This window comes from Trichosporon asahii (genome assembly GCF_000293215.1).
Source record: "Trichosporon asahii var. asahii CBS 2479 unplaced genomic scaffold scaffold00009, whole genome shotgun sequence".
Classification (NCBI taxonomy): domain Eukaryota; kingdom Fungi; phylum Basidiomycota; class Tremellomycetes; order Trichosporonales; family Trichosporonaceae; genus Trichosporon; species Trichosporon asahii.
The window spans coordinates 1043249-1059645 of NW_014040915.1; the positions used below are offsets into that span (position 1 = coordinate 1043249).

The 16397-nt window shown below is 59.3% G+C and overlaps 6 protein-coding genes across 6 annotated transcripts; 3 read left to right on the forward strand and 3 right to left on the reverse strand.

Moving 5' to 3' along the window:
• Positions 1 to 2457: 2457 nt before the first annotated feature.
• Positions 2458 to 3488, forward strand: A1Q1_07167 (uncharacterized protein; the record flags this gene model as incomplete). Its single annotated transcript, XM_014327403.1, has 2 exons — positions 2458 to 2493; positions 2547 to 3488. 2 exons carry the CDS (start codon positions 2458 to 2460, stop codon positions 3486 to 3488), a joined length of 978 nt encoding a protein of 325 aa, XP_014182878.1.
• A 340-nt stretch (positions 3489 to 3828) lies between these two features.
• Positions 3829 to 4916, reverse strand: A1Q1_07168 (uncharacterized protein; the record flags this gene model as incomplete). Its single annotated transcript, XM_014327404.1, has 4 exons — positions 3829 to 3990; positions 4139 to 4445; positions 4491 to 4672; positions 4881 to 4916. The coding sequence occupies 4 exons, from the start codon at positions 4914 to 4916 to the stop codon at positions 3829 to 3831; spliced, it is 687 nt and encodes a 228-aa protein (XP_014182879.1).
• A 1338-nt stretch (positions 4917 to 6254) lies between these two features.
• On the forward strand, positions 6255 to 6962 carry A1Q1_07169 (uncharacterized protein; the record flags this gene model as incomplete). Its single annotated transcript, XM_014327405.1, has 2 exons — positions 6255 to 6361; positions 6506 to 6962. The coding sequence occupies 2 exons, from the start codon at positions 6255 to 6257 to the stop codon at positions 6960 to 6962; spliced, it is 564 nt and encodes a 187-aa protein (XP_014182880.1).
• Positions 6963 to 7041: 79 nt separating this feature from the next.
• A1Q1_07170 (uncharacterized protein) lies at positions 7042 to 8725 on the reverse strand (the record flags this gene model as incomplete). The annotated part of the gene is made up of 5 exons (XM_014327406.1): positions 7042 to 7235; positions 7282 to 7985; positions 8034 to 8240; positions 8290 to 8418; positions 8604 to 8725. The coding sequence occupies 5 exons, from the start codon at positions 8723 to 8725 to the stop codon at positions 7042 to 7044; spliced, it is 1356 nt and encodes a 451-aa protein (XP_014182881.1).
• A 352-nt stretch (positions 8726 to 9077) lies between these two features.
• A1Q1_07171 (uncharacterized protein) lies at positions 9078 to 10625 on the forward strand (the record flags this gene model as incomplete). Its single annotated transcript, XM_014327407.1, has 3 exons — positions 9078 to 9841; positions 9889 to 9972; positions 10025 to 10625. The coding sequence occupies 3 exons, from the start codon at positions 9078 to 9080 to the stop codon at positions 10623 to 10625; spliced, it is 1449 nt and encodes a 482-aa protein (XP_014182882.1).
• A 94-nt stretch (positions 10626 to 10719) lies between these two features.
• Positions 10720 to 11799, reverse strand: A1Q1_07172 (uncharacterized protein; the record flags this gene model as incomplete). Its single annotated transcript, XM_014327408.1, has 4 exons — positions 10720 to 11054; positions 11101 to 11455; positions 11516 to 11637; positions 11727 to 11799. The coding sequence occupies 4 exons, from the start codon at positions 11797 to 11799 to the stop codon at positions 10720 to 10722; spliced, it is 885 nt and encodes a 294-aa protein (XP_014182883.1).
• Positions 11800 to 16397: the final 4598 nt, after the last annotated feature.

The window sequence follows — 16397 nt, forward strand, 5'->3', positions numbered from 1 at the left end:
TTTAGGCGGGAGGAGGGGGCGGCGGCACGTCGTCGCCCTCAGGCGCAGGCGGGGGCGAGGGCGGGGGCGGGGGTGCGGGACCGAGGAAGTCCTCCTCGCTGCAGCTCGCCACGAGGATGGTGCGGCCCGCAAACTGTCGTCCACCAAGCGCACGCATGGCCTTGACGGCGCTCTCAGTGTCGGCGTACATGACGTACACGCGTCCGACGCCGTTCTCCTGGTCGATACGTCGGTTCTTCTCGGCGGTCTGGGCGGCCGAGTCGGAGGGTTCCCACTTGGTGCTCTTCGGCACGGGACGGGGGATGCGGACGCCCTCGACCTCGCCGAATTTCGAGCACTCGTCGCGAATGTCCTCGAGAATGTCGGCGTAGTCCTGGTCGTCGTACAGCTCGTCCGCCTCGACCATGTTGAGCATGAGGATGACGCGGGTCGCGGGCGCGGGCTCGTCGGCCTTCTCGAGGATCGACGACTGGGCGAGGAACTGCGCCGTGCCCGACACACCTGTGCTGGACGCGCTGCGGCCCGTGGTCGCCGCGCGCTGCACGACGAGCGCGCGGTCGCCGAGCTGGAACCCGTTCAAGCCCTGGATCGCAATGTCCGTCACGGCCGGGTCCAGGAACTCGACGAAGGCAAAGCCCTTGCTCACGCTGCCGTTGCCCTCCTTGACGAGGTTGAAGGTGCGCAGCTCGCCGAAGGGCGTCAGCAGCTCCTTGACCTCGTCACTGCCCAAGGTCGTGGGCAGGCCGCCGACGAAGAGCTTGTTGTTCGGGTCCCCGCTGACGCCCATGAAGCCGAGGGCGGGGTCGATGCCGACAAAGTCCTTGGGACGCTTCGGCTCAATTGGCGCGCCGTCAAAGTCCAGATCCTTCTTGTTGAACACGACCTGCGCCAGGTCCGACGACACAAACTCGACCCACACGTAGTCCTTCTCCTTGTTGATCTCGACACCAGAAACAGCCTCGCCATCGTAGCCAACGTCACGCAGCACCTTGTTGAACAGCTTGCGCAGTCGGTTCTCGTTCATCGCATCCGTCACACCAGCAAAGTAGATGCGCTTCTTCTGCGTGAGCGGGCTCACGAAGGAAGACGGCAGGCCAAGGTGTAAAGGAGGTGCGACACGTCCGGGGCCATAAGTGAACATTCCTGTCGTCAGTTCCCGTGCACTCAGTCTAACTCACCAGTCATCTTCGCCTCCATGGCGCTGACGCCCTCGAAGGCGGGCGGCGCAATGTCCCACAGCGACGGCTCGACCTGGCGCTGCTCGAGGGGAATCGCATCCGGCGGCGTCGGCGAGCGCTGCGGAGAGTGATGCCTTCCACGACCACCTCCGCGTCCACCGCCGCCACCTCCGCGCCAGTCGTCCCTGTCGCTCCGGCGCCAGTCGCGGTCCTCATGTCTCCGCCGCGGCGAGCGCTCACGCCCATACCCCCGGTCATCGCGGCCGTACCGGTCGTCGCGCCGCCTGTCTCCACGGTCGTAGTCGCGCTCACCCCGGTCGCGGCGCTCGTAGTCCCTATCCCGGTGCCGGTGCCGGTCGCTGCGGTCGTAGTCGCGATCACGGTCGCCTCGGTCGCCCCGGTCACTACGGTCGCGGTCCCTATCGCGGCGGTCGTAGTCCCGGTCTCCACGGTCGCTGCGGTCGCGGTCACGACGGTCGTAGTCCCTATGACGGTCGTCGCGGTGGCTCCTGTGCCGGTCTGGGGTCAGTGGCTGCGATTTGTTGACTTCTTAGCGCGTCGCGTTCGAGAACTTACCATCGCGAGACGACTTGTACGACGACGTAGCAGCGTCGAGGGCGTCTGCGGAGTCAGCTTCAAGCCGATGACCGTTGAGCTGGAGTGCACTTACCGTAAGCTGCGTCCATGTTTGCAATCGTCTCGGACGCGTGGTTGGATGCTGGCTCTGAGATCGAGGCGGACGACTGCTGTGGTCATACCAACAACATTCTGGGCCGCCATCATGAGTGACCGGCATTTCGGCATTATCGCCGGTGGCACTGATCGACCAGTACTATCTCATCATCTCATGCATCGCTACCTTGCTCTGCAATCCTTACGTCGATCTCACGAGGTCAGAGTGACAAAGACGTCGCATGCAAACAAGAACGATGATATGGGTTCGCCTGGGACGCTGGAGAGTGCAGATCTGGCTGTAGGTGGAGGCCCGAGATCGATAGGCAGGTATATGGTATCAGCACATACTCAGGTTCGTCGTTTCCCTCCATGCTCGGATGCAAGAAGTGCACACCGAGCATTTACTGCGGGGATGGTCTACCTCCGCCGTTCACCATTCGGAGTAGTCTCTTCGTAAAACGGTTGCAACTCGTTGGCAGGCTGACTAAGGTGTACGGTGAATTTCGGTAAACGACGTCATGGCGTCCACCAGTCGCCGATTGTTATTCATGAACACTGGGCCAAGCTCTGCACTTTCCACGCCTCTGACTCACACACAGAAACCATGCCGATCCCCACTGTTAAGCTTGCTGGCAAGGACGTCGGTTGCGTCGGGTGCGTATTACTTTGAGGCGTGCACTAACGAATAGGCAGGGTCTGATGCAGTTCTCGTGGGTGCCCGACCCGGTGGGCGACGAGGTTGCTTTCGACTGCATGCTTGCCGCGCTCAAGGCCGGGTCGAACACCTGGTCGACGGCTACATTCTACGGCATGCCGCCCAACCCGTGGGCGAACCTGGAGCTGATCGGGCGCTTCTTCAAGAAGTACCCCGAGTACATTGGCAAGGTGCAGCTGGTGGTCAAGGGTGGACTGGACAACATGATGCCGACGAATGACAAGGAGGTCAACCGCCGCCTGCTGCAGAAGACGCAGGAGCTTCTCGGCGAGAACGTCCCGATCGATGTGTACTCGCCTGCACGCCTCCTGCCCGGCCAGGACGTGGTTGAGTACCTCCGCCCCTTCGACGAGCTGCGCAAGGAGGGTCTTTTCGGTGCCCTTGGCCTGTCCGAGGTGAACGCGAACACATGCCGCACCGCGGCTCAGCACTATGAGATTGCGACTGTTGAGATCGAGATCTCCCTCTGGAACTATGACCAGCCGACGCGCGATGTGATCGAGTGGAGCAAGGAGACCAAGATCCCGATCTACGGATACTCGCCCCTGGGCCGCGGCTTCCTCACGCGCAAGTACAAAAAGCCGGAGGACATTCCCGAGGGCAACTTCCTCAAGGACATCCCGCGCTTCCAGGGTGAGGCTTTCTACCACAACCTCAAGCTCGTCGACGTGCTGGACGACATGGCGAAGGAGAAGGGCCTTACTACCGCCCAGCTCGCCATCGCCTGGGTGCTTGCCCTCAGCCCTTACAACATTCCCATCCCCGCCAGCACCAACCCCAAGCGTGTGACGCAGAACGCGGAGGCTGGCAACATCAAGCTCTCCGACGACGACCTCAAGCGTATCAACGACATCCTCGCCAAGTTCGAGCCGAAGGGCGGCCGATACCCGAAGGAGCAGTCCGGCGTCCTCATGCTCTGATATCGGAGCCGGTGTAGGGAGCGTGAACATCGGATCATGGCATCGGGACGCCGCCGGTCGTTGAGCTCATGGAATGTATCGTCTGCCATGCAATCTTTGACTTATTTATTTGATTGGTGCTCATCCTCATGACCTGTGGCAGCATGGACCAGTCGCTTAGACCGGTTCCTGTTGATCCTAGAATGCACTGTTCATAAATCTACGTTTGTGGCCATGAATGGCCATCCTATGCGGGCGTGCGCTGCACGGAGCACACGGCCCAGCTGTTTGAATCGTCTCGTAACGCACTCAAACAGCTCCTGCTGCCCACATCTCGTACAATCTTCCGCGTCTAGTCACCTTAGATCTCGCCGTAGGCGCCCTCCTTGAAGACGGTCGCCTCGCGGGCAACGATCGCCTCGAGAGCGGCGAGCCACGCCTCCAGCTTGGGAAGGACCTCAGCCTGAGGCTCACCGAGCTTGGGGTAGAAGGTAGCACGGTAGGGGCAGGCCTTCATGGCGAGCTGTAAGTCAGCGTTTGCTCGCACACTGGATCTGGGAGACATAACCTGTAGAACGAGCGCAAAGTTGGGGATGAGGCTGCACGGATCGCACCGCGCCTGTCACACGCTCCTCCCTCCCACATGCCGTTGCCACCCGTGCTCAACTCACAGCGAAAATCGGGCGGACCATCATGCCGTGGAACTTCCTGAGGGAGCCCTCGTACGCCTTGGTGAACGAGGCCGAGAGCTCCTCAGTGGGCGCGGAAAGGTTGTTTCGGAGACCCATCGAGGTGAACTTGAGGCCACGGAGGAGCCACATAAGAGCGTCGGTGGCGACACGGTCCTTCTGCTTCGGGTGCTGGGCCTTGTCGAGGGCGAGGAGGGACTCAAGGGTGGCAGCCTCGGTCGGGTTGGCGAGGAAGTAGGTGCGGACCTTCTGTAACGACGTCAGCTCTATCCGCGGACGGCCTTCCCCGCTTGCGCGCAACAGTGGTTTGCTCAGCAGGGGGCGGCGAACTCACGTTGATGTTGCCAGTAAGGTCGTTCTGGACAACAGAGAAGGCAGGGTTGCCAAAGAGACCTGCAACGTTAGTTCTACCCCAGGAAGTCCAAACTCACCGAAGATCTTGACGACCTGCTCAGCGGCCTCGAGGAAGGCGGCGGTGTCGACACCGGCCTCGGTGACGGGGACGTCGACGAAGGACTGCTGTCAGCATGGTGCTACGAGTGTATGTCGTTATGAGAAAGTCTCAATCTGGGAGCTTCGCGCGAGCTTGTAGGCAGCAGCGGGGACGTGATCGGAACAACTCCGGGATGTCTGTTGATGCGTAGTATTCAGCTGCTGAGCACGCTTTGCCGCACTTGCCCTGCAAGCTACATATATCCAGCCGCTTGATGTGACCCGTACCTACCTTGCTGATGGTCTCGAAGAACTGGGGCTCGCTCATGGTGGATAGTGTAATGTGAGGAAGGAAAGGAATACAGTCGTGTCACTTTACCTGGTACGGGAACGTTAACACGTCGGCCAACGCCTTATGGACATCCAGGCGCCTCAGGGTCTGTACCGCGTCAGGCACGCTGATCACTCGCTCAATCGAGCACTGCACACACGCTGCGGAGGATGAGGCCCCTGCGCGTTTCTAATACCCCTATTTGAAACGCTTCTAATGCGGGTTTCACAGTCTTGCCCGTCTGAAATGACATGCTGTGTGCTCCAAGACACAAGTCTGACGGTTGCATGATACAGCAGCATGAGAAGATAGATATGCATGTTGATACAATAATGCGCTCCTGATGACCCTCGACGTCTACTTGTTCTTCGTTTGCCTGGAATGTTAGCACGGAAGGTCCAATGGAAAAGATGGCTGACGGAAGACGACAACGGTGGTATCAAGAAAGGAGCCATTCGACCGCGCAAACTGCACAGCATGGAGCAGCTGGAAACGTCCATGACAGGGAACAACTCCCCTTCTGTGACGCTGCACGAACAGCGATACGCCGTCGTATTAAGAGACCAACATATCGCGGACCCGAGGAAGACACGATGCCCTCTTGACCACCGGTCGTACTCTCTTACAGCCTACCATACTTTGATACTCACCTGTACGAGAACTTTTTCCTGGTAGGAGAGAACTCTCCAAGCTTGTGTCCAACCATCTCGTCCGTCACGCGAACCTGCTGGTACGTGTTACCGTTGTGGACCATGAAGCGAAGTCCGACAAAGTTGGGAACAATAGTGCACGAGCGGGCCTTGGTGAAGATCGGCGTGTTGTCACGCAGGGCCTCCTGAAGCGAGGGAAACGCGGTGAAGTAGGGACCTATGTGTTAGAACATCAACTCGTCAGATGAGAGCAAGGAGGCAAGCAGACGCGCTACTGAGGGATAGGACAGTCAGAGGTACGAGGTGTCCACCCCCTCGCCCAAGTCGAGGTATCAAAGGCGGATCTCGGGCGTCTCCGTGTCTGCTGCGTCTTGCTGAGTACTGACCCTTCCAGACCGAGCGGCCGAGCGTGACGAGTGTTGTCCTCATGGTGTCCGATGTAAGGAGAGGTGATGACCACGGTGCTGGATTCGACTTTTTCCTTATTCCTCCACCAGCGCGAGCTGAGAGGAAGGACCGGAACGGAAGTAAATGTGCCACGCGACCTCGCTGAGCCCAGTTCGGCTGTCCCTCTCTCCCAGCCAGGCAATGGGCTCCGGGCCTCCGTCCTCTCGTCATCTCGAGACTCCGGCGATCGAACGCGACTCCTCTTTCTCGCTCGACCACCACTTAACACACACCAAAAATGGCGGGCTTCCTCCTCGGAACGGGATCCGGCCTTCTCGCTGGTGCCGCTGTGTACTACACTCTTTCGACCGAACTCGAGAAGAACACCCTGAACCTCCGCAATGAGTGAGTAGCGCCCGGAGTAATGTTCGCAGGGTGGAGTCGCGCCGACGATCGTCGCCGAATGCCCGGTAGCGGCATCAGCATCAAAGCTTTGTTCGCCCTCATACTCCGACATATCTCAGTACGGTCATGCTGACCATCCCGCAGGCTCCGCCGATCGGCCCAGCTCGTCACCGCCTCGTTCACGCAGCAGGAGCCCGCGCCTGCGTTCTCCGGCCCGATCTCGACGTACCACGCGCCGACGTCCTTCTCCACGACGCTGAAGCAGCGCTGGAACCACGCCATTGGATCTGCCGTCGAGACTGTGCGTGAAACCGACTGGCGTGTTGTTGCCGAAAACGCTTGGGAGGAGGGCCGCGAGCTCGCCTCGCGCCTCGGCAACAACGCGACTGCTGCCACGACCGGACCGGTGCCGGAGAACGAGCTTGCAGCTCTCGCTACCTCTGCTGGCCCCCTTGCGTCCCAGGAGGTCGCCGATGTGAAGAAGGCTGCCAAGAACATCGCCGACGACGTCAAGATGGCCGAGCTCAAGGCTACGACTCACGTCGACCGGAAACCCCAGGCCTCTCAGGCCGGTATCGAGTCGCCTAAGCGCCTCGTTTGATTTAGATAGATGCATATTACATACATTGGTTGGATTCTGTCGCTAGGCGACACAAGGCCAGCCTGGGGAAGGTCTAGTTTTACAGGTCGCCACGCAACTGCTGCTTCTTCTCCTTGATGAAATCGCGGAGCGACTCACGGATTGTCGGGTCCACAAAGATTAGCTTGGCCATGCCCTGTCCCCGCTGCACGGAGTGCTGCAGAGCACCCATTCGCTCGGCCTCGTCGCGGCATGTCTCGAAGAGCTCCTTCGAGTAGAACTCAAACATGACAGCTGTATGTTAGCTTAGGACCAAACGCACGTCAGCAACGACACTCACTGTCTTGGGCCTGGACACGATTCCTCTCTCGGTCCCACAGATGCAGCTGATCCGTCACGGAGGGGTGGAGCAGCGGCGGCGGGTGGTTGTACATCTGCGGATGGGCATGGGTGGTCAGGTAGGAGATGATCTGATACGCAGAGATACCCTTATCCATCGCGGCCTTGACATGTCGACGATCCAGATGCCCAACGATCAGGTTGGGATACCGGATCGTAATGTTCACGAAGAGATTCAGGATCGCAATTTCCAGCTCGTTCGAGGTGTAGGCGTACACACGGTAGTTGGTCTCCAGGATGAGGAAACGCTTATCGTCCGCAGTCGCGGACCGGTTAACCGAAGTGTCACCTGAACAGAGCGAGGTGGCGAGGTGGGTCGGGAAGAACTGATCCGTCTTCCTGCCATCAACCTCCTGCCGCCGGTAAATGAAGCCGTATTGCTCCAGATCATCGAGGCATTGTTGCCCCTGAGGGAAATTCTGGAAGCTCTTGGAGGCCGAGTAGTCCTGCCCAAGCTGCATGCAGCCCAGACTGAAGAACAACGACAGGATGTCTGCCGCGGCTTCCCCTCTACGCTGCTTCCTAGCCAGGTAGAACATGAGGATCTGCCAGAGTTGCGTTTGACGGTCCTCGAGCAGGAACTGGAAGCCCTGCGACGTGATCGTCAAGCGGTCGTAATTGGGATTCCGTCCCGTGTCGTCGAATCTAGGGGCTGGTCAGGCAGGTCCTTAGTGTGGGTGTCGGAAAACTTACTGATCAACCATGAGACCAGAAGCGTGCAGAAGGCTCAGCACACTGTTGCGCGGTCGGCCAGTCACCCTCGCTCCTAATCCTGAGGACACCATGTACTTCAGAATCGATTCCCACGTGTTCTCTCCATAATCAATCAGCTCCTCAGCCGTCGGGGCTGGATCGCGCGCCTGCCTCTTGTACGGCACACCGAATGAGTTCGAGGTTCCGCTGCGCACGGTTAGCTGAGATCATAGGAACATCGAAGCATCCAACTCACAGTCCCGTCAGAGCATTGCGCATGCCCCGCTTGAAGGTGTCATTCAACGACCATTGGAACTTCTGATGCTTGAATACCAGGGGCTGGAAGATCTGCCGGTCTCTGGCTGCACGAATCACTTCTTCGGCTCTGCACAGGGTTAGCAGCTGAGGCTTCTCCAAACTCACGACTCGGCAGGTAGCCTCTCCTCCATCCCGCAGAACATTTTCAAATCAGAGCTCTTGAGGGTTTGATGAGACCACAGGACGTGGAGAACGATCTGCCGGCACACAGGTGGTAACAGTCGCAGCATGCAGAGGCACGCCGCCTCTGACCTGTAGATGCTCTCATAGAAAGTCTGAGGTTGGTTGTCAAGGAAGGCATCGAGAGGGGCCGTGGGCGAGACGGTAGAGTCTCCATTGGCTGCGTCGGAGCTGGAGAAGGAAGGCTGAACCATTGTGCCAGAGGTGGTCGGGGTATACGGCGGTAGGGTACTAGCTCGCTGCTGAGAAGACGCACGGTGGACTCTCCCAAATGCTCTGCAGCTGTATCGCAGAGCTTTAGAATGTCCGGGACCTCGATGGCGGCCGATCGAGCGGGGGTTGGATGGCTGACGGTGGACTGGCAAGAACAAAGGTGACGGTGGTACAGGGTGCCGAGATGACATCGTCTGCGTTCGCCGCCAGATCCACCTCCACTTCTTCGGCGGCGGATGCCAATTGAACTTTTGCTCTGAACTTTTGCCTCCCATCCCTCCGGCGCTTCAGCACTTCTACACACGCGCTTCCGGGTCCATTTACGAGCTCAACATGTCGGGCTCTTCCTCGCAAGCTCCGATCAAGACCATCGCCGTCACCGCTGCTGTCGCTACTGCTGCTACGACCGCCGCGATCCTGACCTACCAGTCTCTCCGGAGGGATGTCCGGAAGGAACGCCTCAAGAAGGCGGTCGGATCAGAAGTCGAGGCGTGGGAGAAGGAGCACTCCGACGAGCTTTCGAGTGGTGACATGACGCCCAACGACAACTGGGCTGACGAGTTTAAGCCGATGATCAAGCGCGCGACGTCCTTCAAGCCGGGCGAGTACGACGACAGCCTCGTGCGGGAGCAGCTCAGCCGTAACTACTCCTTCCTCGGCGAGGATGCCATGAAGAAGGTGCGCAACAGCTACGTCGTTGTTGTCGGATGCGGTGGTGTTGGCTCATGGGCCGCGACCATGCTCCTGCGTAGCGGTGTCGGCAAGCTCCTCCTGATCGACTTTGACATGACTACCCTCTCCTCCCTGAACCGTCACGCGTGCGCCACCCTCGAGGACGTTGGAACGCCGAAGGCGGTCGCCATGCAGAAGTACTTCCACAAGATTGCCCCCTGGGCTCAGGTCGACATCAAGGTCGGCCTCTGGAAGAAGGGAGAGGAGAGTGAGCGATGGCTCGATGGAGCCGACTACGTCGTTGATGCCATCGACAACATTGAGACCAAGGTCGACCTCCTGACCTACTGCTACAAGAACAACATCAAGGTCTTTGCTAGCATGGGTGCCGGAGCTAAGGCTGACCCTACCCGTGTCCAGATCGCGTGAGTAGTGCCGTCGCCTAGTATGGAACTCCGCGCTGACAGATCAGGGACATCTCCAACACCTACGAGGACCCGCTGGCTCGCTCAGTGCGTAGCCGGCTTCGTCGGAATGGCATCAAGGGTGGTATCCCGTAAGTTTTTGTCTAGAAATCTACTTGTCTCCGTACAATAGCTGACCAGCAGGACCGTGTATTCAACGGAGGTTCCGAGTGAGGTGAAGCTCCTCCCGCTGCCCGAGGACGAGTTCAAGAAGGGTTCTGTGAAGGAGCTCGGCGCGTTTGACGACTTCCGAGTACGCATTCTTCCCGTTCTCGGTCCTCTTCCTGCGATCTTTGGTCTGCATGCGGCGACGTACATCATCGAGGACCTGGCCGGCAAGCCGCTGGAGGATGCTGCCGAGATCAGGCACAGGAAGAAGATCTACGCCCAGCTTGAGCGTGGTCTTAGCGAGCGTGACTGCCGTGCCTACTCGAAGGACGGACTGCAGCGTACGATCGAGGTGAACGCGGACGACATGGCCTTCATTTTCGAGGATGTGAACCACGGAAGGACCACCTTTGACCAGGCTGTCATTCAGAAGCCCGCGGCTGTGCATTGGGACCCGTCACGGCCGCTTGCTGTCGACAATGTCATTATCATGGACGTTAAGGGCGCGAACAAGCACGAGAAGGAGATCCAGATTGGTGGCAAGAAGCTGGAGGAGGTGTACACCAAGGACCAGATCGACATCGCGAACAGGCGGTGTGCCGAGGCTAGGAAGTACATGATCTGGCGACGGGGATAGAGGATAGAGACAGGATGGGGATAATGCATTTGAAAGTAATAGATAGTTTGGATGCTATTGCTCTACTCTTCGCCTAACGTACACAGCCTAAGGATCATCGGTAGTCCCACACGTCGCGCTCCTCCTCCGAGTCCTCCTTCGACCACTCGCCATCCGAGTAAGCGTCATCGAAGCCGAGCATGTCCTCGTCCGCGTCCTCGTCCTCTGGATAGTCGTTGCGGTAGAAGTCTTCGTCATTCGAGTCCTCGTCTGCCTCATCCTCCGGCTCACTGTCCGGCGGCGTAGATGGCGGGCTCAGGTCCTCGTAACCAAGCAGAGCACCGATGTTGGCGCCCTCGGCTGTCGCTCCGCTGATATCGCGATAGTAGAGGTCGTACACATACTCGTCATCATCGTCGTTGACGTTCTTGATCCCTGAAGACCCCTCCACTGTCTTGTTAGCTAGAGATCGGCTTGCTGACCGGCGTAGACGCACATTTCAGATACTCGTTCAGCATATCCTGGAACGCGGACATCTCCTTATCCTGCCCCTCCTCAGCGACGGCCTGCGCGTCGATAAACTGAAGCGCCGACTTGGCCGCCTCAATCTCCGCATTCGTGATGACGCGCGGGGGAAGGTTTGGATCCCACGCTGGTGCGCGAGGCACTACACGGTATTGTCGCGAGTTGGATGATCCACGGTGGTGGGGTAAAGGTGTCGGTCCGGGCCGCGTTGGCTCGTCATCATCTGCTCGTCCACGCTTGCTACCCGCCGTGCTGCTCGTCTTCGATACCGCCTCTAGAGGCGCGGGTGATGGCACCTCACCGAACGCCGGTCCAGGCGCCGGCGCCTGCATCAGCCCTTGGATCCTTTCCTGTTGTCAGCTATCGCGGTCAAACGAGCAGCTTACCTTCAGCTTGTCCGCCTCATGCCCACTGCCCTCCCACGTCCCCGGCACCGTGTCCGCCAGTTTAAACACGCCACGCTGCTTCACATCTCGTCGTTTCCGCGCACGCCCTGGCTCTTCAATGACTTATTGTTGTTAGCTCGTGTTTGACAGAGGGATGCAGGTGCATTTGAAGAGGGGTCGCCAGATGCGAATCAAAATGGCACCAACGCACCAAGAGACGAAAGTGGCGGCTCGGTCGCCTTCCTCTTGATTCTTAGGACGGTATATTGCGGGTTCTGGTTCATGGTCGTGGGATGTTGTTACGCAGGAGGATGACGTCCAGGCGAGCAGAAGACGATGCCGTCCGAAGATTGCTGTTACGTAGTTGAACGCGAGGCGCACGTGATATGATGCGGAGTCCCGCACAGGGACTGGAATCTCTGCAGTGGGTGGAAGCTGACATCCGTCGTTTCGCCCACCACACTTTTCTTCTTCCTCGTCGTTAACCTTGCCTTCCTCATACTGTATTGCGTTCTCGATTACTCTTCTCCTTCGGGCCCCGAGATACGTTGTAGAGACACCTGAGATGCGTGGAATGGGAACACCGCGAAATAGTTGTGGATGATTGACGCCATACAGCACAAACCCGGAAAGAGGGTCGACATCATTTCTGCTCCGTCATTGTCAAGAACGTCAATGTGTGCACGCTTATGAGAAAACGGACGTTTGACAACGTGGTTAACGTGGCTGGCGATAACTCACAACAGGTAACAGCGCAACCGTGGACGCTGTAAGCCGCCAGCCCCGAACGACGAAGTCATCAATTCCCACACCCACCTCCACGCTCTCACGCGATGATGGATGGTATCTCGCCAGTCTTATCTTCGATCTCCTCGGCGAATAACAAGCTCCCCTCCCATTACGCAGGCTGCTCATGCAGTGTTAGGCGGTTCATCTTCTGCGCCTTCGGCGTTGACCCCCTGTAATGCACGGGAGGCGTGGTGGCAGGTCGTGGCGAAAACGCCGCAGGGCTTCGTCGCGGCGCCGCATCGTCGGCGGCGTTTCGCCCAGTACGCCCAGTCATGTCCGGCAGACGCGGGCTCGGATTTTGCATGTCCGCCGGCGAACGCGGATACGGCGCCGAGGGGCAGCGGACCAAACGACGTGCAGCGACACGGCGATCGTACGGTCCACGCAACGGCGTGCCAGGAGGCAGCCCAGGGAGGGATTAGGGCCATGAGCACCCTTGATTCGCGGTTTCCTCGCAGACCCTGCCGCTACCCACCCAATCGCACCAATCGGCTCCACTATGATCCACGACTCCGCACAGGTAATCACCAGGTATGCCGGGTGAACCGCACAAGCGGCGAGGGAACAGGTTTGCTGCAGCATACGGCGCGCGCCGCGCGCCTGTGCGCCAACAGGCCGCCACTGGTATGCTCCGTCCGCCCCCCACGCTGGCCGAACACATGGCGCTGCTGCGACATGCCGCAGCACAGAAGTGGCCGCGTGCGTTCTGTGAGAATAACACGCTCCACCGAACACACATGAACGTAACATGCTCCAACACGTCCAGGACTAAAATTTCTGGGGTGCGGGGTGTACGGGGTGGTTGCATGGGGTAGTGTGGAGTTGCTGTTGTCGTCCGACCCCAACATCGATCGGAGCTCAGGAGCTTACCGCTACCTGCAGGAGACGAGGGCGCCGAGCTGTGTTGCATCAACGTCCCCGCGCCCTGAGCGGCTTGGCCGCTGCAGGTCTGCGAGGCATGTCCGAACGGATGCCAGTCCGCCGTACCGTCCGCATGCACCTGCAGGAGGAATGGACGCCGCAGGGTGCGGAGACGACGCCGGGCTGTGAATGGATCAAAACAACGCAAGCTGCACAGCTCCGTCGCCGTGCCCTCGGCACCCTTGTTGGCAGGCGGCCAGGAAGCTGCAGGAGACATACGAGACAGCCGGAGGCGACGTATGGCCATCGTTTCGGGACGACCGGCCCCGTACCTGCAACGCCGTTCGCCGTTGGTCGCCTTGTGCGCGGTGCGCTTGTGCACGCGTAGCCGCTCGGCGTGCTTTACCGCGATGTCGGCACCGACTGCTCGCACTCCGTCGGCGCCCGCCAAGCCGCCCCGCCAATCTACGCCGAGGGAAGACAGGTCCGTGGCTCAGCTTGTTGCATATTCATCCAAACCACACGCAAGCTCGCACGGGCGCGCGCCACAAGGCTTACGCCTGTCGCAATGGGGGGCTGATGCATTCAGGTGGCGTCACGTCTGTGCATCAGGTGTATCAGCTGGCGTGCAGTTGCCGCATCACATGCACCGTGACACCCCCTCCGTTTCACGCAAACAGGCATCTCGCGATATCTCGCACCCATGTCCATCCGAATGCATGGCCTTGGTAGTCCGACCCCATGCACGACATCGAGGCGAGCAGGCTGTACTCACGCAGCGACCGGGAGGACGATGCTCCCGGCGCCATTCCTTCGCGGCAGCCCGGCCGCCGAGCTCAAGCGCCGTCTATAGCTGATGATACAGTACCAACAAGCGGGAGCATGTCACGATCATGAATGACTACCACCGGAGGGAGATGTGCCGAAAAGCGGCCGGAAGAAGGTTGCGTCAGTGGCGCTTATAGTGCGTCGTAGCGCAAACGCTTGTTGGATTCCACCGCGAACGATCCCGCCAAGCGCCGAACTTAATACAATGTTGCGCAGGTCGACTGTTCTTGTAGCATGACCGGACGTAGCCGCGCAGGCTGTCCACCGTCCAAGCAGCGCATCACATGATGGCACAATGTTCGGATCTGAAACCGTACGATGGCCGCGCTAGCTTCCCCGATATGAGCTTCGAGTGCTACCGACTGAGATCGAAGCATCAAAGGCTAATAAACGAGCCGCTACGCACATCTCTCGGTCTAGTGGCCGCACTCGCCCCGCGGGAGCACGTCGGTGGCGTACGCTATCACGATCTGAGTTGGGTCGGGGAGCAGACCGGCAGAGAATATGCAGGCAAGGCATGAAGACATACCTTCGGTTAGTACCGCCCACCACCGAATTCGGCGAAGCGAGAAGGCAACGAAGGCGTGGCACGATCGCCACCAACACCGCCAGCAGGACATGGGATCGTAGGCCGAAACGTGTGAATTGGTGTCCTTCGAGACGACAGGGCGCCCTCACTGGCCCTCGCCGGCGCCGCTGCGATGGCGCTCTCAACGTTCGTCATCGTCACGGCCTAGCGTCAGGATTTAGACTTTGGTGACATGGCTGCATATGGCTGTTTGCGTTGGGCAGCCACGATCCCACTCGCCCGAAACAAGTGCCAACGATCCTCTACTTCGCCGCTGGTCGAACAGCGTGTGTCAGATACAGTGGGAGCCGGTTCCGGCAGAGACGTGCATGAGCCTTGCCGGGGCATGTTTCGGTGCGGTGGCGAAGAAGGCGAGCGACGGCGGGAGATGCATGCTTCTTCGTCGATGTTGATCTGCAGAACTCTCGGTGCTATTTCAAAAGCCCCGAAAGTGTATTAGCGATGAGGGTAGACGTCATACCGAGCCAGCATGCCGAAGGCTGACTCGGCTTCGCATGCATGTCGTGTCTGATCGAGCGACAGTTCCGGAGTGCTGGCATGCTTACACGTCGTATCCGTTGCACGTCGCCGACGGCGTACGGCCTGCGGCCTGCCTGACAGAACATGCGTGTGCGGCGGTCCCCGCTGTCCCTGGACCTCGCTTCGCCGTCCTCCGCCGTTTTGCCTTGCCCGGACCTGCCTTCGCCGCGCGCCGCTTGCATACCCCCGTGCTCGGACCTCGTGCCGCTGTACCGTCGGCCCGGCACCATCACATGCCCACGGCGCCGGACACATGTCCTTCAGGGGAAGCCGTGCCGTGCATCTGACATTCTGCGCTTGTCCCACATGTCCAAAATCTTCAATTGGTAAATAGAGTGGAATCAAGGAATCGCAATTCTGTGCACTCTGTGACTAAACGACGCCGCACACGCCGTGGCGTTCATGCATGCGTTCTCTCCCTTTCCTCCTGCTGCTCGCCGACGGTCCTCTGTGCCGGATCCTCGATCGTGCACTGCCGTGCCCCCGTGGCTAACAGCGCTGCTCATCCCAACGTCATACCCCCTCTTTCGTATGATTGCGAAACATGTTTGCATCGACGACGCAGCAGGCAGTGAGAACTACGAGGCTGGTTATGGCAATCGGGCGCGTGGTGAACGTGGATTCCAGTGGGTGACACTGCGGTACGCAGCGGGGTTGCTCTCGGTGAGTGGCCCCGTAACGTCCTGCGTATCCTGTGTTGCCTTCTGAGTTGGAGCTTGTTCCCCCAGTGCTTCATTGTTGCTGTTGATTTTACCCTGAATGGAAACCATACCCATGTGGGCTCCAAGACGATCCGAGGCGCCGGTTGCATGATTACCAGTTCTGCGTTTAGAACACCATGCTCTTGGATCCTTGCGCAGTGGAGCTCTCAAACGAAGCTAAGATCCTAGTGTCCCGGGGTGATGAGTGATGAATGAGCGAATTAACGCACACTAGCGTCCTTCCATTTCACGCGATCCAGCTGTAACGAACGGATCAGGCATGCACGCTGCACAGCACGCACGCTGTGGATCCTGTGGAGTCTCCCACCCGCTGAGCCCCTGCTTCCCCGGGCAGATGTGGGGATGTCCCCGACCTGTAACGAGAGATCAGGCTAGGATCGCGAGCCAGTAGTGGGAGCCAGTGAAATCAGGGGGGATACGAGGGTGTCAGGCCGTTGAGGGTTTGCGCGGTTTAAGGTGCTTGCTGGGCGTGTTTGGATGCGGGCACTCGGGGGATCCTGGGATCCTATGCGGCATGCGGGGAGATACGCGGCGTCCGACAGAGCAGACAGGGATCACCCTATCGCTTGTCCCT